The sequence below is a fragment of the Ooceraea biroi genome, chromosome 14 (assembly GCF_003672135.1).
Source record: "Ooceraea biroi isolate clonal line C1 chromosome 14, Obir_v5.4, whole genome shotgun sequence".
NCBI classification, from domain to species: domain Eukaryota; kingdom Metazoa; phylum Arthropoda; class Insecta; order Hymenoptera; family Formicidae; genus Ooceraea; species Ooceraea biroi.
This window is the reverse complement of record NC_039519.1, coordinates 2,019,026-2,044,949: the sequence shown is the minus strand read 5'-3', so window position 1 is coordinate 2,044,949 and position 25,924 is coordinate 2,019,026. Positions and strand designations below refer to the sequence as shown.

General features: G+C 35.6%; 1 protein-coding gene and 1 long non-coding RNA gene across 2 annotated transcripts in view; one reads left to right on the top strand and one right to left on the bottom strand.

Moving 5' to 3' along the window:
- The window catches only part of LOC105280000 (cadherin-99C), a 181,596-nt gene that overhangs the window by 115,761 nt on the left and 39,911 nt on the right, over positions 1-25,924 (top strand). Inside the window, exons 3-6 of the mRNA XM_011340154.2 lie at positions 5,050-5,115; positions 12,935-13,113; positions 15,440-15,562; positions 19,070-19,333. Of these exons, the coding sequence (XP_011338456.1) occupies positions 5,050-5,115; positions 12,935-13,113; positions 15,440-15,562; positions 19,070-19,333 (632 nt within the window). The remainder of the gene's footprint in view (positions 1-5,049; positions 5,116-12,934; positions 13,114-15,439; positions 15,563-19,069; positions 19,334-25,924) is intronic.
- LOC105279998 lies at positions 20,233-24,249 on the bottom strand. Its single transcript, XR_894039.2, has 2 exons — positions 23,848-24,249; positions 20,233-20,842 (listed from the first exon to the last, which is right to left on the bottom strand). It is a non-coding gene; the product is annotated as an uncharacterized LOC105279998 (long non-coding RNA).

Genomic DNA, 25,924 nt, shown 5'->3' with positions numbered 1-25,924 from the left:
TGTGTCCTTTCTTGTATACCCTTGTGACATTGTGACATTTGGAAACATTCTAACCTAATCTAACTTAATCTAACTCAATCTGTAACTCCTCCTTTTGCATGGAAATGGAAGCATGGAACTGAAAATTCGTGCAAAATCTCTCATTAAACTTTTTTTGTTAATAAATAACGAGCGAAAACTAAAACCTTGTACAGATTACTCGGGAGAATGACCTCTATAATATATGTCAAGGTCAAAATGATCGGAACTGATCTAGTTCCCCTAAACTGTATAATTCCTTTAATATTTGTGATATATCTCAGGAAGTACACAGGACCGCCACATAGTGGTTAAATAAAAATTCCCTAGAACTTTACCCTTCATAACATGTGTCAAAATGAAAAAGATCTGCGAGGTGTAACCTTTTATGCAGTTTTACCTAACATTTATCTACATATGCAATTTGTAATTTTAAAATTTTAATGCTTCGAGAATTATACAAAATCACAGTTATGACATTTACAAACAAACAGAGAATAGCTTTTCTAGTCTCCCATTTAAATCTTCAGTGCAAATCTTGCATGAACGCAACGTTAAACGTGAAGTAAAGCGTGAGCGGTGGAAGGCAAATGTCGTATAGCGTTGTACTATCGGATAGGTTCTTTCCACAGGGAGACGCTGCATCTCTTCTTGAGGCTATTAATGTACAACGTTAACCTTTCGTGGAAAGATCGCAGTCGACAGACACGCGCGTCTTTCTTCGCAGATACCGCATCTTCTATGTATTCTTGGCATGGAGATGTCGCAAGAGTCTTCGACGTCAAGTGAGGGATTATAAACAATGTGAGATACGTCTCATTAAAGTATTAAGAAAATTCCGGAGAGATGTGATATAGAAAACTATTTAATTGTCGTTTGCATTTTCTTCCGATAAAATAAATAACGAAATTTCCAACGTTTCCTCCAGTTGCCTCGGTAGAACATAAAGTTTTTAAGGATATTTTTCAGAGTATTATCATTGCTGGAGAAATGCATTGTTTACCGTAACTTTCCGTCAAAGCAGTGACATTTTATTAAAATTTCAAGTAAATGATACTGTAAGCGAGATTTAAATTTGGCTCTCTTCCCCGAATTTTTAGCAGTAAAAGATGATATTAGGTGGGAAGAAAGAAGTTGATCATGGCAACAGTTTTCGCACATCATACTTGGTGTTATTTCAGATATCACAGTTGTAGAAATTTTTTTATATATATACAAATACATTATATATTATATATCGTATTTAAAGTCAACATGTCTGTGGTTGGCGCCTTTGTTATATCTCTAAAAGTAAATATTTACCCTGTTTCTTATTTTGTTCATTATCATAATAAATATTGATTTTAGTAAAAAAGAGTAAATATATAGAAATCTGGTGTCGCCCCCGATGATCTTGACCTTTACATATATTGTCAAGGTCAATGTCTTGATTGACCTACAGAAGGAGCCCCTCCCCCGTCCACGCGTTTTCTGTGGAATTATTATTATTGTTCCATATAGGTTGCAACTTTCCATGCGAAGCGAAGTTAGGTTATATATCTTCCATAGAGGATATCCTATTTATTAGATTGGGTTAGGTTTTTAAGAGTTAGGTTAGGGTAGATTAGATTAGAATGATAACGTACCCTAAAGTAGTAGATGAGCTTAAAATTTGACGACTTTTGTTAAAATAAAAGAAATGTTAAATTACGTTTTTCTTGTGAAATACTGCTTTTACAGTAATAGTGTACAGAACATAAAAGTTGCATTTTTAAGAGAGCTACAGCTATTAGTTGGAATTTTTTCTACTACAATGAATATTTATGGAGGTAATGAAAAAAATATACAAAAAAGCTATTTTTCCTTTATTTTGACCTTGAAGATGACCTTGTCGCTAATTTTCATTGTCATATTTGTAATCAGCGCATCAAAATACAGTACAAAATTTGAGAACAATCGGAGATGGCTTTTCGGAACTTTATCCTAACTTATAATCCAACGTGAAGTATTGATTGAGTCTGAGAAAGCATTTTGGAAGAACGTGCTGTAACTCCTTCGTTCACTAAGCTACTTAGCCGACAAGATAAGAAGACAAATCAGGAAAGAACAAGGGGTTTAAAATTATGTTATGTTTCAAATAAAAAATTATCGTGTTATAGATCACACAGCGCAACAAGCCCACGTGTATGTGAGTAATGGCAGTGCATCAGTAATTAGGCGCTCTTGTTCGTACAATTCGATTAATTCAGTCGGCCGTCAGGACAACGCAGCAAAAATCAGTCGCCAACTGGTCTTTCGTAACAGCTGGCATACATGTCGAGATTTGCAAGCACCGCGCTTGTATTGTCATAACTCATAATCTTCCTTTTTAATGCGAGCGCGTCACGTTTCCGACCGAGCGAATTTCTTGCACCTGTTTGAGAGAAATAGAAATAGAAAGGAAGAAATAGAAAAATACGGGCATGTTGGCTAGTTCCGAGAATAAACGGAACACGGAAGTTGCGTGTCAGATGCGTACTGATTTATAAATGATGTCGTTAAGTGGCAAGCATGTATTTTGCATATACTTTGAGAATACAATCTTCGAGTTTTTGCAAATTTTCAAATTTGCAGCAATATCCTGACAGACTCTTTTTAACAAAACTTCATTTTATAGTTTTTCTTTAATTGCGTTTAATATTCATAAAATATCTCATTGATTAATAATAATATTTTATTTACAAAAACGCGTTCAATAATTCGCCAGTTCCAATAGTATAAACCTTTATTAATGACCAAGCTAACGATGAAATGATTTCAATTTGGCACAACGTTTCGGCCGTCAATTGCGGTCCTTTTCAAGTGCTTCAAACTTAGTAAAACAACAAGTCACATTCTAAAAGTAAAAATATAAATATAACAAGAGTACAATAAACCTTATAAATTAGAACATTTTCGAAACTCACTTGCAGAATGTGACCGACAAAATCTAATAAGATACGGAGGAGAGAAAACCACTCTAGACGCTCAGACAAACATCCATCCTCATCTGAGGAGAAACATGTTGTGAGCCGAGACTCGTCAGCTTGGTCATTAATAAAGGTTTATAATATTTTATTTATTTCATTAGTTTTTCCTTTTTTTAGTTTTTATTGTTTTATCTGTTATTTTCATTAAATTGTGTTAATATTGTGGATGCAAAACGCATTTGGAATAGGATGAAAAAGGACTTGTTCTTCATTTGCATTTGTAAGTAAATTATTGGGCGATTAGTTGATGATAATGATAACTCAATATCGCCTAAACGAGACGCGTTTGTATCCAACATCAATTTCATTCTGTCTTTTTATTACCCACTTTTGTCGACGTGCAATTTAGATTAGGGGGATTTATACATACGCCACATGTCATGGAAAATTATATCTTTTCTGTTATCGGAATACAGCTATCGTTGTGTATTTAATTACTTGGCTAATTGAATGAACTATAAATGTTTGCAAATTTACTATCATCATAAATAAATATTATATACAGGGTGAGCCATTTTAAACAGTCCAGTTGAATATGTCGAAAACCGAGTCCGATAGAACAAAATGTTTTAGATGAAATTTGTAGGGTTCCGAGGGGGTCAAAAGGTGGTGACCTTGTGATTTTACCAAGGTCATTTTTCGAGGACATATGAAGGTCAACTTTGGTTTTTTAAGCGAAAACTAGTATTTTTTATTGCATATTTGAAAAGATTATCGAATTTTGCATAAGAAATATTTATAACTTGTGTGAGATATGTCTAACAGTTTAGAAGTTATTCAGGCATGATGAATTTTTTCTATTAAATTCTACCACAAATAACGCGGGCGCGGATGTTTGTGTTTGTCCATTCTTAGCGATACCCAGGATCAACGACGAGGACGTGATGGATATCTGATCCCATTGGGGTGCTTACCGTGAGTCCCCTTGCCTCTCACGGATAGATATGGAACTAACTGTTCAATAGATGTTCAAAAACATCTCCTTCTCTTCTCGCACATAGATTAACTCGCATTTAAAAACTATCAATAGTGCGCAATAAGACTTCATGTGAAATGTTATAGCAAACAGTACGTATTCTGTTTTTCATGTCATCTCTCGTGGTTGCTGGTCGAGCATAAACACAATTTTTAATGAAGTCCCATAAAAAAATCAGGAGACGTTAAATCTGGCGATCGTAGTAGCCATAATATCGGTCCATTTCGACCTATCCATCGATTGGAAAATGCATGATTTAAATATGCACGTACTTGATGTGCATAATGTGGTGGTACGCCATCGTGCTGATACCAGAGTCGTTGTCTGGTATCTAAATCAACATTTTCCAATAAAATGGGTAATTCGTCCTCGTCGTTGATCCTGGGTATCGCTAAGAATGGACAAACACAAACATCCGCGCCCGCGTTATTTGTGGTAGAATTTAATAGAAAAAATTCATCATGCCTGAATAACTTCTAAACTGTTAGACATATCTCACACAAGTTATAAATATTTCTTATGCAAAATTCGATAATCTTTTCAAATATGCAATAAAAAATACTAGTTTTCGCTTAAAAAACCAAAGTTGACCTTCATATGTCCTCGAAAAATGACCTTGGTAAAATCACAAGGTCACCACCTTTTGACCCCCTCGGAACCCTACAAATTTCATCTAAAACATTTTGTTCTATCGGACTCGGTTTTCGACATATTCAACTGGACTGTTTAAAATGGCTCACCCTGTATTTATATATAATATTTATTATGCAACTATAATAATTATTGGTAATATATAATAATTAATAATGTATGTATAATATATAATATAAATTGTCAGGGCAATTAAATCAACATTTTGGCATTCTTCTTTAAGCTTTTCTTTGTAAATATCGTGTGTAATTAATGTTGCAATACATAAGCGCGCGCGCGCGCGCACACACACACACACACACACACACACACACACACACACACACATGAAATAAATAAAAGCTGACATTAATTTGAATATTATTTTAAAGGCTTAAAATTAAAATATTAATTTTATATTACATTCTCTCTTTCCAGGTTTATGCGAGGTGGAGTCAGGGCAATCGAACATTATCCTTGATATCGAGGAGAGCAGAGGCAATGGTAAGTTCATTACGCATATAAATATTCAAATTCTTTGTGTTTAATGTTTCCATTATATTCCTATATCGCATTTCTTGAGAAGATCGAGTTTTAATGGAATATGCAGATTTCACAATTTACAAGACATAAATTAGTATTAAAGATTTCCGGCGATAGATTCATCATATTTTTTTTTCATGCCACATATTATTATTATTTTATCATTTATTCTGTAGTGTTATCATTTAGCAGATACTTTCGGTTATAGTTTAAAATACAATAAATCTATTTATTTATAAGTCTATCTATTTATCACGAGAAAAGTTTCGCTTTGCCGTTTTTTGCGTTTGAGTAATTCATTATTCCCACTTCAACCGTTACTTATATTTTTCTACAGGATGTCTCATAACTCTTCATTAATATTTCAGAGGGTGAAAGAGGGTTGAATATTAAAAAGTTCCTTTTCCGATTTTGGCTCAGACCATTATTTACTGAGTTATTAACAGTTAAAATTGTCTAATCAGACGACGCGCGGTCGGAGAGGCATAGTATGCTATGCCCTCGCGCTTACCGTACCTTTCCTTGGTTAAAATTCTATTTTAATTTTTCTTATTTTCTTATAACAAATAAATCAATAAATCGATAGATAAATAAATAAATTAATGAATAAAAAATAAAGAAAAATAAATACGGAAATGTATTCAATTTCTGAAGGAACTTTTTGTTCAATATTCAACTCTCTTTCACCCTCCGAAATATTAATGAAGAGTTATGGGACACCCTGTATATCGCGGATTGTGACCTTGTTCAGCCCATATCATCCGATCCCAGGTTCGCTCCACATCGCATTAGCCGTATCGATCGCGTTCGCTGATAAAATATCACATTCACATTATTCACAAATAACTTGTTGCACGAATCAGCAGATGCGATTTCGAATCAACATATAACACGTTTTGTCACAACTCGGGCGTTCTATTACCGAAGTTACCGCGTTTAGCGACCATGGGAGCTGACCGATGACTATCAAAATCGGACCAGTCACGCCGCTGGCGCACCAACTCCCGGTATCCTCGAGGAAATCGCCTTGTACTTCGAGGATCTGTGCAACTATCTTGTTCACCCTTTCTACTGTCCGCCTGTATGCATAATCCACGACGTCTTTGTTGGTGAGCACCTCTCGGCGCGACTCTATTTTGACGGAGAAATGATCTCTTTGATCTGATTGTTATTGTATCTCGAGCAGATGATAATGAATTCATTTCGTTGGCCACGTAACGTATTGAATCTCGAAGAGATTTGTCTCAATTGTTATTGTTATTGCAGCAATATACTGTAGAAAATAAAGATAGATTGAATTTAATTTTCAATTCTTTCTCTGCCTCGAATTATTCATACATGTTAAATTGAATTGCTTCTTAAAGGCAGAGTTGGGTAACTTCATTTTTTTCTTTAACTAAGTTAAGTTTAAAGTTAATGACCAAGAAATTAACTAAGTTTACGTTAAAAGTTACTTAAGCAAAAATTAACTCAATTAAAGTCAAGTTAAAAACTTAAATTAACTTATTAAAGTTAAAAGTTAATTAACATATATTTTTTGGACGAATTGCGACCAACCATTTTCACACGACTATTGATGAATTATTTTAACTTGTATAAAAAAAGTTAATAAGTTAATAACGATATATGACGAATAATGTTTTTAGTATACTTCAAATAATTTTTGTAATTCGCCAGTAAATCGGTATAATGATGATTCCAATTTATTCTTTAACCAATCTGACAATACAAGAATATGATGTGAAAGCACAACGGTTTTTAGTAATTTTTTTTAGAAATTCATCTCCCTGTGACTTATTTCTACTTGTCTCGGATGTTTAATGTCAATTAATCGACCGCGGTAACAAATGACCCGACGATAGAAGAGTCCCGAATTTTTTGGAATATTGCATATATGAAACACTCGAGGTCTCGCTGTCTCTGTCAGTTTCTTTCAGACAAGCATCAAAACACAAATCGTTCGGTTATCGAGTTGCTTGCTCCACGAGTCGCGTTTATACCTTGCAAAGTTTCAATGCAGCGAAACTATTGCTTGCAGTTCGTTGTCATGTTATACAGGGTGTCTCAAAACCTCCGTCCAATATTTTAATAGTGTATTCTAGAGGTAAAATACAGTGAAAAATTCTAATACGAAAATTTCAAGGCTACAATAGTTTTTGAGTTAGAAGCGATCAAAGTTTCCCAATAATATTGCGTAAAACTCGCGCGCTCAGGCCCGTGACTACACGCGTACCGATCTGTCATCTGTTATTGATTTTCAAGTCAGGTGATATGAATTTTTATTGCACAGTTGATTTTGTCATTTATTATGTACTAGCATCCCCCGTCACGCGGGCTTCGCCCGCGATATTTATGTGTAGAATTAAATAAAAATACATTTTACCCCTTCTCACCCGCTAGGGGTGGAATTTCGGGAAACCCTCCCTTAGTGAGCACCTACGTGATAGTAGGAATATACCATTAAAATTTCAAGTCGATGGGTGCAGTGGTTCGGGCTGCACGTTGATGAGTCAGTGAGTGGTATTTGGCTTATATATATATATATAGATATCGAAAACATTTAATTTTTTAAAATAAAAATTTAAATAATTAATTATCACATTTGATAAAACATACTGTTCTCACACATGTGAAAAACGAAATACATTTTCGTTTTAATCAGAAAGGTGAAAATTAATTTATTATTATTATTTTTTCTCTTGTGACAGGTTCTGAGAGGAAAATAAGATTAAGTTATTCATTTTATCGAAATCTTGTTTTTTATTAATATCACATATCTTTAATTTTTTGTAACGTAAACATTTAGAAAAAAATTGTTTCTCAATGTTTATGCATACAAAAAATTAAAGAAAATTGTTTTACGTTAACATTTAGAAAAAATTGTTTTGTGATAACTTAATCTTATTTTCGTCTCAGAACCTGTCACAAGAGAAAAAATAATAATAATGAATTAATTTTCACCTTTCTAATTAAAACGAAACTAAAATATATTTCGTTTTTCACATGTGTGAGAACATTATGTTTTATCAAATGTGATAATTAATTATTTAAATTTTTATTTAAAAAAATTAAATGTTTTCGCTATAGCCTCGAAATTTTCGTATTAGAATTTTTCACTCTATTTTACCTCTAGAATACGCTATTAAAATATTGGACGGAGGTTTTGAGACACTCTGTATGTATACCTTTTTAAAAAAAGGTACAAAAAAAGCGCCCATTACGTGCCTGAAGTTCTTTCAAAAAAGGACTCTACACTGAACCAAAACTGTACGTGACTCTAATAAAAGTATTCACTGCATTAATGAAAAATTCATTTAAATTGGTCCAATAAATTATTTTATTATGATAATGATTTAGGTTTTATAAAAGGATAATTTGAGTTATTAAACTATTACTAGAATTTATTGTAACAATGAATATGTACATTGAACAAAATCTGCCATAGGTTTATTATAACAAAAAACTGTATTGAGTTAATAATAATGTAATTGACTCATGCATTGGATTTTATTATTATTATTTTCTTTAATGCATACAATGAATTCGATTATTGCGCTAATGTACAAATTTTATTAACTAACAAAATAATGCGTTAATATGTTGAATGTGTTTAATCACTTCTATATAAAATTTTATAGTATATATTAAGAATGAGTTTATTGATTCTACTGAATACGTTCATTGGGAAAATGAACTTTTTCAATGATTTAATAAATGTTACATTAAGCTAAGAAATATTTAAGTACATTATATCAACAAACTGTGATGCGTTATATTAATGAATCCTATCATTAGTTAATGAAAAATATTCAATGTAATATTTGTAACATCAATTAAAAGTTGATTGTATCAATGAATTTTAAGTTAATGAACGTTATTCATTGATACTACGAACAACATTTTTTTCAGTGTACAAAACTAATGATATGAACAAATTACGTCAACTACAATGGGTATTTATGCAAACCAGAAAATCTATTACTTTATTATTACTCTTTGGCCGATATTCATTGTTGATTCTGATTTAAGACCATCTTAAGTACAATCATAAGATATTTGAAACCAATCACACAGTCGTATTAGCATCTTAAGACATTACTTCAGATCGTCTGGAAATAAGAACGGACTATGAATACTAGCCTTTGATATTAAAAAATAAAGGACATAATAATATTAAGCAGATATTTTTATACGAATAAATATTTTAATACATAGAAATATATTTATTAATACAAATAAGTGTTTTTTTCAAAATACTTGGCGCTGCTAAACTGAATCATTATGTTAATTGCCTCATTCTCTTTCTTTCTCTCTTGTGAATGCGTGCATGTGTGTGTATGTGTGTGACATTAGAATTAAGCATAGAATAAGTTTAACTACATTTGTACATATATGTATTTCAGCGAGTTGTTATGTAATTTAGAGTTTAAGGAAATTATTGTAATCTTTAGATTATTTAAATACTAACAAGGGAACGTTCCTATGGTTGTCGCGGGTTTCAGAACCAAACTATGTTTTTTAGATAGAAGGTCTGTAGGTATGTTTATATATAAAATTTTAGCTGCTATGGATAATAGGAAAAGCCATTAGAGTCTTGTTTGTTTCATGATTGAACCTCTCTTAAATCGTAAGATCTATTAGAAAGACTATTAGCTAGGCACGTGAACAGCTATTGGATGCGAGGCAGAATCACGTGTTCATGTTGTTAGCCTTATGTGTGCGAGTCTGACCATTATTTGGGTACCTGACGTATGTCGTACGAGTCCTGAAAATTTAAGTCGACATAGCGCACGTCGTTAACGCAGTTCGAACTAATATTACTGCTAACGTAAATCATGACTCCAGCAATAGTAGTAAAGTTGTTGGCTGATGTTTTCGGCTTAGCGGAGGACACACCAAGTCAAAAGGATCTTATCATATTTGAACAAATAAAAAAGGATTTGCTTCTGGAGGAAATCATTGTTGAAGAAGTAAATACACTTATTCTTAATGACGTATCATCTGATGAAGAGGAAACAGTAAGTGACTTTGGAGATGAAACAGATACTCCAACATACGATTAGCTAATATCGCAAAGCGAGGAAAGCAGCAGTGATTCATCATACGCACCATCACCAAAGAAATCGCAATCCACATTTCCGGTAGGATACTTGGCGGATGCGTACAAAATCTGGACTAAACAACCAAGGGAGAAAGATGGCAACTTCGATCCTCCTCATCTATGTCCTCCAGGTTTAGCTATTGACTCTTCTCCTAGAGCCAACTTCAACACTGTTATGGCACAAAAGAGAAGAATAAAAAACAAAACTGTGCTTCAAAAATTTGAACAAGGATTGAAAATTCCTAGTCATAGAAAATTTCTTCTGCAACAGTTAAATAGTGAAGTGTTCGATTATTTTCTTCAAATGCGTACTAAAAATGCAATTATTCACGACAGGACAATTAGGCTTTGGGCAATGCAAATAAAAAAGCGCATTGATCTGGAAAATAAATTAAATTTCAAGGCATCCGAATCATGGATCAGAAAATTTAAAAAGCGAAATAAGATCGTTTCTCGGAAAATAACCCATAAAGTTAGCAAATCATGTTTCCAGGAATTAAGCGATTGTGAGGCAAAAGCGAAAACATTTGTTAATAATGTGCGAACATTAATTGAAAAGTACAAGATAAACGATGAAGATGTGCTTAACGCAGATCAGTCGCGCTTCGAAAAAGAACTTCGATCTGGAAGAACCCTTGCCACTAAAGGAATCAAGCAAGTCTTGGGGTCAATGGGTTCCATTTCTGCAACAACCCATTCCTACATGATTATGCCGGTCATCACTATGAGTGGAACTCTTCTGCCTCACATGTATATTTTAGTATCTGAAGGAACTGGAAAATTTCCTGTAAACATGACCATTGATCTTCCAAATATCAAAGCATATCCAGGCAAGTCAGCAAACATGTCCAAACAAGATTTGAAAATTTTTTTAGACGAAGTTTTGTGGCCAGACTTTAAAGGAAAAGAGATCTTAATTTTTCGCGGCTGTTCAAATTGAGGTGTGCGCGATGCGCGGGACCCCTTCGACCCACCGTCACTGAACGCGGGAAAATTCTACACAAGGATAGGATAACTACAACCCTTCGTAGCGCCGAAACTACGCCACCCTCGACATTTTGCAAGAGGAACATTCGTCTCAGAATCACCTCAGGAATCTACCATTAACCGGTGATACGGTAGGTCTGGGACACCCTGTATAAATAAATTGACAGATTTTCATTACATTCCTTTACATTATAAATATATTTTTATTTATAGCCCATAGCAGCTAAAATTTTAGCATTGGTCAGTATTCATTGAGTACTTTCGAACGATGTATCACACATTGCGTTTTTTGCGACAACGCTTCGGACCCTTCCCTTGTAAGACAATTTTTGATTTGGTTTAGCAGCGCCAAATATTTTGAAAAAAACACTTATTTGTATTAATAAATATATTTCTATGTATTAAAATATTTATTCGTATAAAAATATCTGCTTAATATTATTATGTCCTTTATTTTTTAATATCAAAGGCTAGTATTCATAGTCCGTTCTTATTTCCAGACGATCTGAAGTAATGTCTTAAGATGCTAATACGACTGTGTGATTGGTTTCAAATATCTTATGATTGTACTTAAGATGGTCTTAAATCAGAATCAACAATGAATATCGGCCAAAGAGTAATAATAAAGTAATAGATTTTCTAGTTTGCATAAATATCCATTGTAGTTGGCACAATTTGTTCATATCATTAGTTTTGTAGAGTCCTTTTTTGAAAGAACTTCAGGCGCGTATACTTTGCGCTTTTTTGTACTTTTTTTTAAAAAGGTAATTTTGTTGTGATTTCACACATTTTGTAGTGTGAAGTATGTCATTCTTATTTATAATATATGAGGAGGTGAAAGCCATAGTCCTGTCAGTCAAGGGTTTTAAAAGTATTAACTTACATGTTTATAAAATATAAAATTATATTAAGTATATTTATGCACAGAAGTCAATATATGCAAGAAAAAACAGGTTACCCCCGTCGTTTTTTATTTCGTTTAATAAATACATATAAATATACATTCTGCAAAAAAGTATCCGGAATTAGTTAATAAAAGACAAATTACTTGTTTATTCATCAATATTGATTTTGTCACCTTCAAAATAGGCCCCATCGGATGCAATACACATGTGCCAACGCTTAAGTCCTCAAAACACTTTTCAAACGCTGAAGCTGGTATTGCTTTGAGCTCCTCCCCCTCGTCCTCGTCCTCGTCCTCGTCGTCCTCCTAGTCCTCCCCGTCCTCGTCCTCGTCCTCGTCCTCGTCCTCCTCCTCGTCCTCGTCCTCGTCCTCGTCGTCCTCGTCGTCGTCGTCGTCCTCCTCCTCCTCTCACTCACGCCTTCTCGCTCTCTCATTCACTCGCTCTCTCGCTCTCTCACTCGTTCTCTCACAAATATATCTTTTCTCACTCCAACTTCTTGCACTACATCGCGTCGTACACTTGTCGTATGTACGTGCTTGTGTCTTGACTCGCGACTACTAATCTCAAACAATTATTGTATTGTACTTTTGAATGATACATCATTGTTCGTTGAATATAAAACAAATGATCAAGAGTATTGTTGAGAACTTATTCTGTTTTCAGTTTTTATTGAAAAGTCCATGATACCTGGTTCTCTCTTACTATCGCAAACAATTACGCCGTTCAATATGTTAGGTAAATCGTGGCGCATGACGGTAATCGCGTCCGTCTATTTTTCCTTTTTCAGCAATTGATCAGAGGACCGTGCCGGAAGAGCTTCCGGTATCCGGCGATCCTTTTAACGAGACTATGCTGGAGTTGATCTTCCCAGGAAGAGCACCTCTCTTTGAACTGGAAGGCAAGAAACTGCAGCTTCTCGAGCCATTGGACAGAGACGACGAAAATCTATCACACGTAGTTTTTCAGGTAGGAAACTTTGATCTTGCAAAGTTTTAAACCTGCTAGAGCGCTAATTTATACATAAGTATATTGCAGTTTCGTAACATCTTCATGCGAGTGATTAATTTGCATCAGATTGAATAGATCTGCATCAAGAACTGTGACGCATGTGATTTTAACAATAATATTAATGATGCATTTTGTATGCGAACGCAAATTTTCGCGTATGTTTCCTGTGATCAGTGATCACCCATCGAAGAAATTGAGATCTCTTTTAGTTCATTTTGTATTCATTAAAATTATTTCATATCCAAGTATTTATCCAGATTGAATTCACTTCTTTACATACTCGTTCTATACATTTGGTGCTTTTTTTTGAAGAAATTGAAATTCTAACTATAAATGCTTTACACAAATAAATTATGACGTTTATAGTGACCACTAATTTCGCATTTGCGTTCTTGTACGCGAGATTGCCTTTTAATTTACATAGAAAAAATTGACAAAAAAAAAACATCGTCGGAGAAATGCTGGACGCCATCATTCGCATAACAGTTTATAACCCGTGACTGTGCGACTTATCAATCCATATGCACGCGTTTCTTACTACACGGCCGTTCGCGAGAAAGTTTACGAGTGTCGCGACACGAACCATGATATATCACTTAACCACTTTCTATGTTAAAGTCACTGAGGGACCACCATGACACAAATTACCACATTGAAAATCACTGCCGACGGGAATCCGGATAATCAATAATGTACACGTACCACTGCCGCGCGCGGAAATTTCAATCTCCTGTGATTCGCCATGTAATTCGCGCTTCCGGATAATTATGCTTAATTATTAGACTCTCGGCGACAATTCTCCAGGAGCCTTTACGTCATTAGCTATAGATATCCGATGCCTGTTTGTTCTGAGATTTCCTGAACATCGTTAATTTATAATCATAAAACAGTCAGCTAAAGAGGACACTTCTATCATTGAGTTGTCAGGTGAACGTTGGATAATATGTAATAAAGATAGATCGTGAAATATATTATAGTAGAGATCAGTAACATTTTCCATCACTCGGCTACAAATGGAAGATAAGCAATAAAATAATATTTAATTATTCCTTTCTTCGATGCAATACACGTCTCAAATGGATCTCTTTTTATTCTGTTAAACATTCAAAGATCCAATCTGATTGGGAGTGTCTTGGATCGCTTCTGCTTTTAACACACTGTTGATCTTGGACTGCTGTTTTTTCCGCGCAAGAAACTTCCTCCGCTTCTCGGAAGGGAATCTTGGCTACCTGTAGAATCTTTTATTATTATCTTCTCGCCGTCAACGTGCTGTAAGCTCATTGTGAAAGCAAAAGCTTTCGCCGGCAACTTGTTGATAGAACGCTTACAGGAAGTTATAAAATTTATAACTTCAGCTTTGAAGTCAGCACGCGTATTCAAAGAAAGTGGATTCGTCATGTAGTTATGCTGTTAAACCATTCCGTAGCGCGCAGGAACATCCGAACAATATTGATTACTTATTGTTAATATTAGTATAATTGTATTCGTCACGAGAAGAATAAATTAATTTAAAATATAAATGAAAATTAATAAAATTTTATTCTTTGAAAAAAATCAAATTATTCTAAATTATCTAAATTAATTAAATTAATCTAAAATATAAATGGAAATTAATAAAATTGTATTCTTTGAGAAAAATAAAATTAATCTAAATTATCTAAATTAATTAAATTAATGTAAAATATAAATGGAAATTAATAAAATTGTATTCTTCGTAAGAAAAATAAAATTGTATTAATTCATTTCTATTTCGGAAAAATAGAGATCTTGTTTTAAAATACAATATTACTATGTCCGCTAATTGTTGTACTCGCACAGGCGCCCTTCTTTTCAACAATTTAGCACTCGTGAATGCATATATGCACATTATGTCTTATGACACTATCAGGTGAGGAATGTGAAAGGTCTAGATGTCTAGAATACCGCATCGAGCACTTGAAGAGTTCGTATGGCTCGAGCGAGCCGATAAGATCTAATGAGATCGAGAAACGTAGATAGGAACACGTAGATAGGTTGATAGGCAAATTCAATTGAGACAGGAATGCGGCGCGCGTTTCGATCGGTTCACGGAAACCTACGCGGCAAGTAATCGAGCACGGAATAAATTAATCCAATGACCGCGGTTAATTAATTATTGCGTCGTTTAGCCCAAGGATGTGGGCAAGCAAAACTGATGCAATAAAATTACCGCTGTCATGAATGACAATTTCTACATCGTGCATTTTATTACCTCTGTTTTATTTTTCTTAGCATGTACTTATATGTATGTTTCTTTGTTTTTTAGCTCAGCTGCACGGTGAAATCCACCAACAAGAAACGGACGATCCCGGTGATCGTGAGGGTGTCTGACATCAACGATAATGCGCCGAAATTTATTAATACACCGTATGAGACCACTGTGCCGGAGGTGAGTAAGGAGATGAGAGAATCTTTCGCGAAAGAAGCTGATCATACCGCTCGACCATCTTCCGAGTTGTGTGCGCGTTCGAAAACAACATGAGCTTCGATCGACAGCTCGTCTCGTTTCCGACGTTGCTTCCTTCGCATATCGCGGTAAAACAGACGGGGTCGCGGCCCGTGGAAAATGCGTTCCTTATTAGGACATAATTGGACATCGAGCGTGAAACGCACTTGTAATGTGCTGATTCACGGTACACGCGGCCTGAACAGGTGTAAATTTATATCTATAATAATTCGTGGTGTACGTTGTACAGTAGGTATGCACGCGGACTTAGAAAATTTATACTCGTAATGAATTACATGTTATAATAATGTGTCAACAACACTGACGAGGGCGGGAAGGAAAGAACTAGTTGTAAGCGAGCGCAGTTAATGTGGTGAAAGTTTCATAATTATATTTCATCAGAAGAAAAATTAAATAACGTATGAAAATAAAAAAATAATACAATAAGAGGATTACAAAAATGTGCAAAAAATCAGGCTGCAATTATTAAGATAGATATTGCGTTGTCGATTATTTTCACATGCAATCGTATCCATTGAGTGTCAAGCAATGCGTCGTGACTTTCATTTCCTCATGTGTGACAGAATTTTTGCAGAAATTAAAAGTATGTTAAATGCGAGTCGTCAACGAGTGAAATTTCATTATCATGGTCTATCAAGTCAGCACGCGTATTCAAAGAAAGTGGATTCGTCATGTAGTTATGCTGTTAAACCATTCCGTAGCGCGCAAGAACATCCGTTCGAACATCGACATTTGAACCGTCAATCGAGCCATGCACGCGAATTTTTGTCTTCCGTATCCGTTATATCTGTCGCGCATTGGCATCAGACAATTTGCTTAACCCTTTCAGGGGCACTGGTACATATATGTACCACTTACATTGCCGCAGTTTTATTATTGTTGCTCTTACAATTATAATTAACAATTATTATGAACAAATAAAGTTGAGAAAATAGTGTTTTTTTCATTTTAATGCGTCCCTGACGACACAAATGAAGATGGGAAGCTACAAAAATTACTGAATATACTCGACACTTTCTTCTATTATATATAATTTTTGCAAATTTTTTCGCAGGTTCAATTTTTTATAAATAAATAAATAATTATATAATTTTGCGGAATAAGCGAGAAATATGGACCTTTTGCTCAAAATATACAATTGAAAAAATATTTTCAATTATATTAATTATTAAACAAGTTATACAAGTATTATACAAGTTGAGTGTTTTACTTTCAACATCATGATAACATATAAATAATATATATATTGAGAGAAATATAATACAAGTATATACATATATAACAATGTAAAACATTTGGAATCTTTTATCTTACTTCTGAAAGTGTGATAGGTCATTTCAATAGTATTTTTTCCGTACATTACGAATCTGAAAACAGAAATTCATTTTTTCAAATTTTTTTACCGACGGTGGCCATATTAGATCCGCCATATTGAATTTTTAAATCTGACTTCAGATTCGTAATTAGCGATCAAAAAAACATAGAACTACATATTTTCACAAAAATCCACCGAGCCGTCTAATTGCGTCCCTGAAAGGATTAAGGACTTTTAAGAGCATACGCATGATATGTCGGACTTACGGAATCTGCGTATTGTACTTGTGATGCCTGTATATCAGGTTTTTTATATGTTTTTATGTTATTTCACAGGTTTTTTTTCAACGTACTATTATTCATACTCTTGTTGTTGTTTTTTAATCAGTCACGAACACTACGTTTGCATTATTGCTATTTTATGATTTTTGAAATTCAGTATTTAATTTTCAATGCGTGATGAGGTCGTCTTCCTCATAATTTATGTTGATTCGTATTCTCGCGCTTATCATTTGGTTATTATATTAACATTTAGTTCAATAAGGTGCAAATCGTCACTGGAACTCGCGATTCGTGCCACAAACTACGAGATGAGGGAAGGAAGCGATTTTGTGAAGATATTCCCGCCGGTACTGCATTATCGTCTAATTAGTGGCGCTTTTGCATCCGCTTCTACCGTGGAAACTGGCAAAATGCATGCCGGGCTTCGTCGGCGAGAGCACAACCTTTGCTCCACCTGCCGTGCATAATTGCGGAATCGCGAGAGTTCTCCGGGAGATCGGGATCGCGGAACGTCGACCCGTGTATGATCCCCGCTTGTGCTAATTAATCTACGAGCACACATGGGCAACCAGTTCCGTCGTGATGGCCGCGGGTACACGCGAGAATGAGCGGAATTTATTCCGCGTCACGTCTATGTCCGTGCCGAAGAATAGATTAAGACCGACAATTTCAAAAATAAAAAACACATTTATTGTTATATTCATTAGAAAATACAATTTTTTTCAACCAACTTTTTTAACACTTTTTGATAAAGTATGGAGGTGAAAGTCATAAAGGTGTTGATTTTTTAAGAATCCTATCCTCCATTTGTAAAGTAAGCCCAGAAAGAAATCGCTATCTTTATTTTTGTGGAAGAGATGAATTTTTGAAAGACTGATACATATATGTACCACCAGGCACGAAAGAGTTAAGAAAATATAAATTAGTCATCTCGCTTTACGAAAAATATTCGTGATATTTTCGTGAATTTTGTTATAATTGGCTTATTTTTTCAATTCTGTGAACGATTAACTTTTCTCTGAAATACATGTTGTTTATTTTTCAAACACGTCTTCACGTCATACTCACTACATATACAGTAAAGATGTTGAACGCCTTTTCAAAGCTGTAAAGCCAGCTTTATCACACTTGTCGCCGTTTCAGGTAAGCCATAATTTCTACTTTACAAAATGATCTCGTGGCAGCGCGAAGAGAAAAGCTCCTATCGCATCAGAATTCTGAGGGAATAATCCTGATCTCGTTAGATAAGCAAAGGTGGTGGCAACTGTCGCGGACACGCGTATCGGCGCGAAGCAGCGACATAACGAAAGAGCCAATTCCGCGCTACGTTCATACATGAGGATCTACGTTCCGGTCGCGCCGCACGGTAGTCGCCGACTTATCTCCACGGATTAATCGAAAACGCGCGCGGCTTTTGCCGGCGCAAAAACCCGCTGAATTATAATCGTGTAATCCTTCCTATACGAGGTTTTATCCCGTACTTCCATAGTTCCTCTCGCGTGCGCGTGCACGCCGCGGACAATCCACTCGGCCTGTTCCAACGCGTCGTTTTCCCGCCCGAATTATTAATCCCGACGACCGCGAGGTCGGGTCTGACCCCATCGATTAATTGGCATTGCAATTCTCCACCCTTCTCGCGAAGCGTAAATTTAGTCCCCCTCGATTCCGCGAGAATTGCCAGCGGAATGTATCCTCGCGGTTTCTCAGCTCACAGCTGGAAGCCGGTGTGCGGAAGGGAAACCGTCCGAGTCGGCGCGTTTCCACTTTGAAAAGCGCGGAAAATGGATACATGGCGGATAGCGCTGGTAATTTTCTCGTTCGTTTCCTGCGCAGCTCACTCCGGTTGGCTCGACGATCTTCAAGGGCGTCGATGCGATCGACGCTGATGCCGGGGTCAACGGCATCGTCGAGTACTCGATTGCACCCGGCGACGGTAGTAGGATCGGCAACAACGAAGGTGTCGGACGCAATCGGATCACCACCACCGATGGTTACGGCTACTTCAGCATCAACCTGCCGCACCAGGGACAGGTCACGGTCAATCGTACGCTTGACTACGAGAGAACCCAGCGTTATCTCGTCACCATCTTGGCCTCGGTGAGTCTCGTTAATTCTTATCCACGTTAATTGACCGCAGCTGCCGGAATCGTGAATGGGTTGAGGTAGATTAGGACGCTGATAGTAACGTAGGCGCTGATAGCATAGACTTATAATAAGACGGTTAATGTGATGGTTCAGTAGGTTTCTAAAGGGAAAATATAATCGATGCTTTTCTTAGATAAAAATATACCTTGATATAAAAAAACATCGTTATTATTAGAAGATTATTTTGAAACGAAAAAAAGTCAATCTGTGTAAGTATAAGGCCCGAATCACATTAGCGATTGTCAATTGCGATTGACGATTGACGATTGACAATTATCCAATCACACTCGCACAATCGCTGAATGCTTTTCTCTGATTGGAAAGTAATCGTCAATCGTCAATCGCAATCGGCAATCGCTAATGTAATTTGGGCCTAATATGATGATCGATTCGGAATAAAGATCACTTACCTCGACTGAACAGATATCTTGCTTATGCGAAAATTAAATATTCTTTCTTTTAATTTAAAGTTGTTACAGTTTTTCAATCAAATTTTTCTTGGCGTTTCTAGTCGATGCTTGCTTATCTTTGTATATTGTTGGCCATGGTCCCTGATACATATATACGTACATATACCGTTGTAGTATGCGCGTTATCTGTCTGACAATGAGCATGATAACCGAACGTAATGAGTACGCGATATGTTATATTGCGCGACATCGAATCGAAAACCGTGTAAACTTCTTACACGAATAACGAGGAACTAACGGTTATCATTTAATGACACATATGCCTAGCAAATTATTGCGTTGAATTTTAGAACATATTAGATTTAAACCAAGAAACTGCGATATCGCGAGTGGATTAATAATTGTGCGCTAAAAATAGTAAAAGTATTAAAAAATTCCTTCTTGTTTTCCTAGTTTATTTAATCTATTCTGAAAGTATATTTATAAATTTATCATTACACTTTTATTGATTTTATAAGAAAGCTTTTACTTTACGCAATATTTAACACTAGAACTACCGACGATTTACATGTACTTACCTATTTCTATCGGAGAGATCAAAATGACTTGGTCTTGAAAAGAACAACTTAGTTAAAAAAACGTGCATTTGTATATACTTTTTGTTGTACTTAACAAAAATAAAAAATACGATGTAATAAAAATGACTAATCAGTATAACAAAATACCAGACAAGTCATTTTGACCCTCTTGGTAAATCTAGTGTTAACATACTTAGAAATCTCGGAAATAATAATGCGTGTTCTACATATTATACTTATACGATCTATCTAAAAAGTTCCGAGATTAACTTCATTCAAAATTGAGAAATCAATGAAATACATTTTATTAATTACAATGTTCAACATAATCCTTCCCGCTGTCAATGCAACATTGCGAACGTTCTTTCAACCGTTGGAAGCTTCTATAATGGTCTTTCTTCGGGATGGCCTTCAATTCCCTCGTCACATTCGTCCCGACGTCGTCACACTGTTCTCTCTTCATTTGTCTTCATCTTTAATTTAGGCAATAAAAAGAAGTTTGTCAGAACCAAATCTGGCGAGTACGGAGAGTGTTAAAGCACCTATTTACGGACCAAAAACTGGGTCACGATTGCCGCAGAATGTGCTGATGCGTTATCGTGTAGCAGAAAAAAATCAGCGTAAAGCTTCGAACGAATACGTCTAATTTGTGCTAAAAAAATGATCGAATACGTCTAATTTGTGCCAAAAAAATGATCGAGCACTTCCAGGTAGTATTTGGCAATAACTATGGTGCCGTTAGGAAAAAATTCATGATGAATCAAGCCATCTACGTCAAAGAAAGCGATCAACATTATCTTGATTTTGAACTTTGTCAACCTCACTTTAATCGGTTTTGCTTCTTTTGTCACGTCTGTCACGTTCACGTGACAGTTTTTACCGTACGCCTGTTTCATTAAATTACAGAACTCAGCTGGCGTTTTTTGAATTTTAAAATAAAATTTGAGAGCAGCGCGTTGTTCCATTACGACAATTATGACGAGCACAACAATCTTAAAAAACAGTACACAGTATCACTCAAAACATACTGCCGGTGACGACGTGAAACAAATCTTTTAATTATTACAAAAATTTTACTTTTCAATAATTTGAACAAAAAAATATGCATGTGCTCTGAAACCTGAAAACTTTTTTCACCTTTTAGTTCGTTTAAAATAATTTTCTAGAAGAAATAAACGGAAAAAGACGACATATTGCAAACCTCCAATTTTGACTAACTTTTTGAACAGACAGTCCGTCATCTACATCCTTATATTTTTAATATTTTTGATATAAATGTATTTTAAGCATTATCAATATTTCCACATGATATAACTTTCATACATCTGCTACGAATGCTGCTTTCATTCATCCGTAACAAGCATGCATAACGTCGCAAGTAATGCATGCTTATAAGCATTGTACAACATCAATGTGGAGCACTTTTAGCATAGTCGATGAATCTTGGAATTCGCAGTAGCATCGACTTTACGTTAATCATCTCGTACTTGCAGTTGCAGCTACAATCCATAAGCACTCATGCCATCAGTGCGAGTTAATCGGTTATAAATGCGCGTGTTTTTTTAATTTAATACCCCACGGATGATACGAAGCGAAACGGGAGAATGTGGAATGGTCAATACACGTGGGTTGGAGGATGGGGACAGGACGAGGGACCGAACGATGAGTCACACAATGAGAATGACCGTAGAGTCCAAGTTGGAAAACCATGTTTGCATTAGCATATCGCGCTTCTTGTGCGGTTCTTTGTCCTTTTGATTGCCATTAGTTTGGGTCTCAAGGGCCCACTCGATCCGAAACACGTTCAGGTTTCGTTCTTCGCGACGTTTCTTTTGCTTTTTGTCTTTTGCGGTGTGAGCTTCTCTTTAACTAAATGCAGGATCTCCTTGTGAAATGTGAAAAATGCAGTGAAAAATCGAGGTAAAGGATAAAACAGAGCACAAGATTTCGCACAGTTTATAGGCGTTTGATCATCGTTTGATCATCAATTTCCTTTTTAGGAATGAATTAGAAATTAATAGCTGTAAAACACTTTCGTGTACGTTCAGTGCTTTTCTATCGTAAAAGGAGGGTCAATCAGCACGTTTTTCTGCCCTCTCCGGATTAAAAAAAAAAACAATTTTTGGTAAGACTTCCGTATACGACCCACCTCCGAATTTGATGAAATTTTACAGACATCTAGTACATACTAAATGAAGACGAATGACACAAGTGTGAATGTGCGGAAACTTCTACTTTTTGAAATATTCACATTTTAAGCTAAATGCATATTCGAGCTAAATAAAGTTTCAGATGCACCTTTTAGATGTATAAAAAGAAAAATAATTAGTAAATATTTACCTTTACACAGCCCGCACCAAATGACCTCCGACTGACCTTGACCCCTAACAAGGTCAAAGTCATTGACCTTTCCCGTCGGTCATTATTTGTTCACTTTCGATTAAAGTAGTTTCGAAAAAGTCTTTAATTTCGATTAAAGCAGAAAATAATTTGTATTTACCTGTTTTGTGCTTTTGGTTAAAATAAAGAATACTTTGTATTTATAAACAAACTATTCTATATATTAATGATTCACTGCTTTAAATAAATTTTGTTCGTTCATATTCAAAATAACTACTATATTTTCGAAACTTATGTCTCCTTATGTGTATAATTACCGGTTATATTTTCTGAAATTGGAGCCCCGGACATATACGCTCGATTTTCAGCCCGCCGGCATCCGTGCCGTGTACCAAGTGATCAAAATCTGCGTGAAATTTGTTACACTGGTTCTAGCGGGGGGGGGGGGAAGCCCCTGCTCCCCGCCCTTCCGCGAAGCGGGCTGAAACTGAGCGTATGTGTCCGGGGCTCCAGTTTCGGAAAATATAACCTTTTGCTTGTTGTGGACGGCTGAAAATTCGTGCAAAATCATTAAACTTCTTTTGTTAATAACTTTTTAGTAAACAACGACCGACGGCTAAAACCTTTTGAAGGTCACTCAGGAGGGTGACCTCTATAATATATGTCAAGGACAAGGTGATAGGAGGTGGGTACGCTAATCGGAAGATTTACCAATCCTACATTTAAGACAATAATAAAAATTTAAATACCTCAGAAACTACACGTTTCTGCACATTCCCACTTGTGTATAGACTTCATATAGTATGTACTACATGTCTGTAAAAATTCGTCAAAATCGGAGGTGGGTCGCATACGGAAGTCTAGCTCAGTTTTATATTAAGGCCGTCGCGGAGTAAAATCTGCTCGAAATTGATGAAAGAAAATTAATTTATATCAAGGAAATTGATATAAAGTACAATAAGGACGCTTCTTATTGACATTTGTGATTCTCGCGGAGATTATATCGTGTAAGGCATTTTCAACTACTTCAGCTATGCCCGCTCACAAGAAATAGGATCAACGAGTGGAATGTACGCAACGCGATATTTATTTGCAGTAATTCTGTATTTATCTATTTGCACCGTCCATGAAGGAATACCTTGGCGTAATTCGCATACGAACATCTCGCAATGATTTCAGGGGGACTCCAACGTTCCGCGTGCGTACATAATTATGCAAGACGCGATGAACGCGCACGTAATGTGCATGTTTCGTTACATGCATAAGATTCTCGCGCGGAACACGTCCTCCGTACTCTGTCGCAGATTAGAAACTGATATATACGTACAAGCTTGCGCAGGCGCGCATTTACTAAACGGTATTACAACCCGATGGCAAACGGCACCACGCTGGTTAGGTAGGTGCGTGTTCGTCCTTTTTCACGTCTAATGATTTTAATGGCACTAATCGATTCTATGGTTTTGCACAAGTGCGCGAACGGCACACGACGGACAAATCGTTAATTACAGTTACGTGACTGGCTTAGATACTCTACGTCCAAATAATTAATTGCTCCGATCAGTTGCGCATCTAAATACACGTCGTACGTATTTAAAAGTACGTTCACGTATGTATGTAAATATGTATATTGTGCATTATATCATAATGTGCATTACTATAGACTATTAATTAGTAACGTTAGCAGGTAATTGAAAAAAATAGATGCGTTAAGGGGAAGCTAGAGTCGTTTGTATTACCGATGGAATAAATGAGTTTTTTAATAGATCTTTTCATTGGTTACGCAGAATGAAAAATTCTTTTCCACGATTAAAGTACATGCAATAATGAACCCTGGACAACAAGACTGTATATTTAAAACGGGAAAAAGTTCGAAAATTACAGTTTTCTACTTATCTTGTTGCTTAATCTCGTACAATAATGTGCTTAATATAAAAATTTGGCGCTTTGTATGGCAGTCGTCCAGGGTGGAGACACAATAAACGAATACGATGATGCTTTTTAAAGTGAATTTAAAAGCAAACAATAAAAAGATTTCTTTAGAAAAAAATCACTTATTCCGTCGGTAATACAGGGGATCCTGGAGTCGTCTGTATTACCGGCGGAATCGGTGATTTTCCTGTACACTAATCTTTTTATTAGTTGCACAGAATAATAATTCCTTCTCCACTATTAAAGTACACACAGTAATGAACTGTAAGCTAGTCGATTTTATCTTACAAACGAGGAAAAGTTAGAAAATTACAGTTTTATTATCGGTTTGTGACATAACCTCAAAATGATGCGCTAACATATTTGCTTAATATTTTTGTTTTGCAGTTTGTACGCCTAAAGTAAGACCAGCTTACATTCAGAACAGGATCAAGGAATATTATGAAACTTTTAGAAATGAGTTTAAAAGCCTAGTAAAAAAGATTAGCGTGCAGGAAAATTTCGTGCATATATAAATGTGAAAAATGCAGTGAAAAATCGAGGTAAAGGATAAAACAGCACAAGATTAGGTTCTTGATATCGTGGAAAAGGATTTCTTTCATCATGCAAAAAGATTTTTCAGTCTGCGCAATCAATGAAAAGATTTATTAAAAAAACTCTTTCATTCCGTCGGTAATACAGACGCCGCGAAGGAGTTCACTAGCCACTCTAGGATCCCCTTTTATAATTACGGGTACTTTATGTTTCTATAATTTTTCTGTCTACAAGTTTCCTTTTTTGTCGTACTGAATCAATTCATTTTTATTAAGGGAAACGTCGAAAAATGAAAAGTATTTCAAACTACATTGCGAAATGCAGAAATTTATTTTTCCGTCAAATTTTCAAAAAGGAATCACGTTTATGTTGTTCGAAAAATTTGTATGTGAAAACAAATGTATATATCGCAAATATAATATACGATATATTTTATGTGTAGTAAAGCTATTCAATAAACGTATCGAGATTCAATCTAAACCACCTCAAATAGCCGAGACTCGACTATGATGTTGACGCTGAGAGGAGAGAGCGGTATTCCGATACGTAGTTTTCGCGCGTAATCTCGCGGAGCAAATTCAGCGAACGCATCAGCGAAATAATGAAAGGAATCGCTGTGTAACGGTAACATCGGTACGGAGAACAACAATCTTTCTATTTGATACGCATACGGTAACGTATCTCGCTCGTAGTACCGTAAGACATTAACCGTTCAGCGCACTCACCGACAGATTAGAGGCCACCGATTGCCT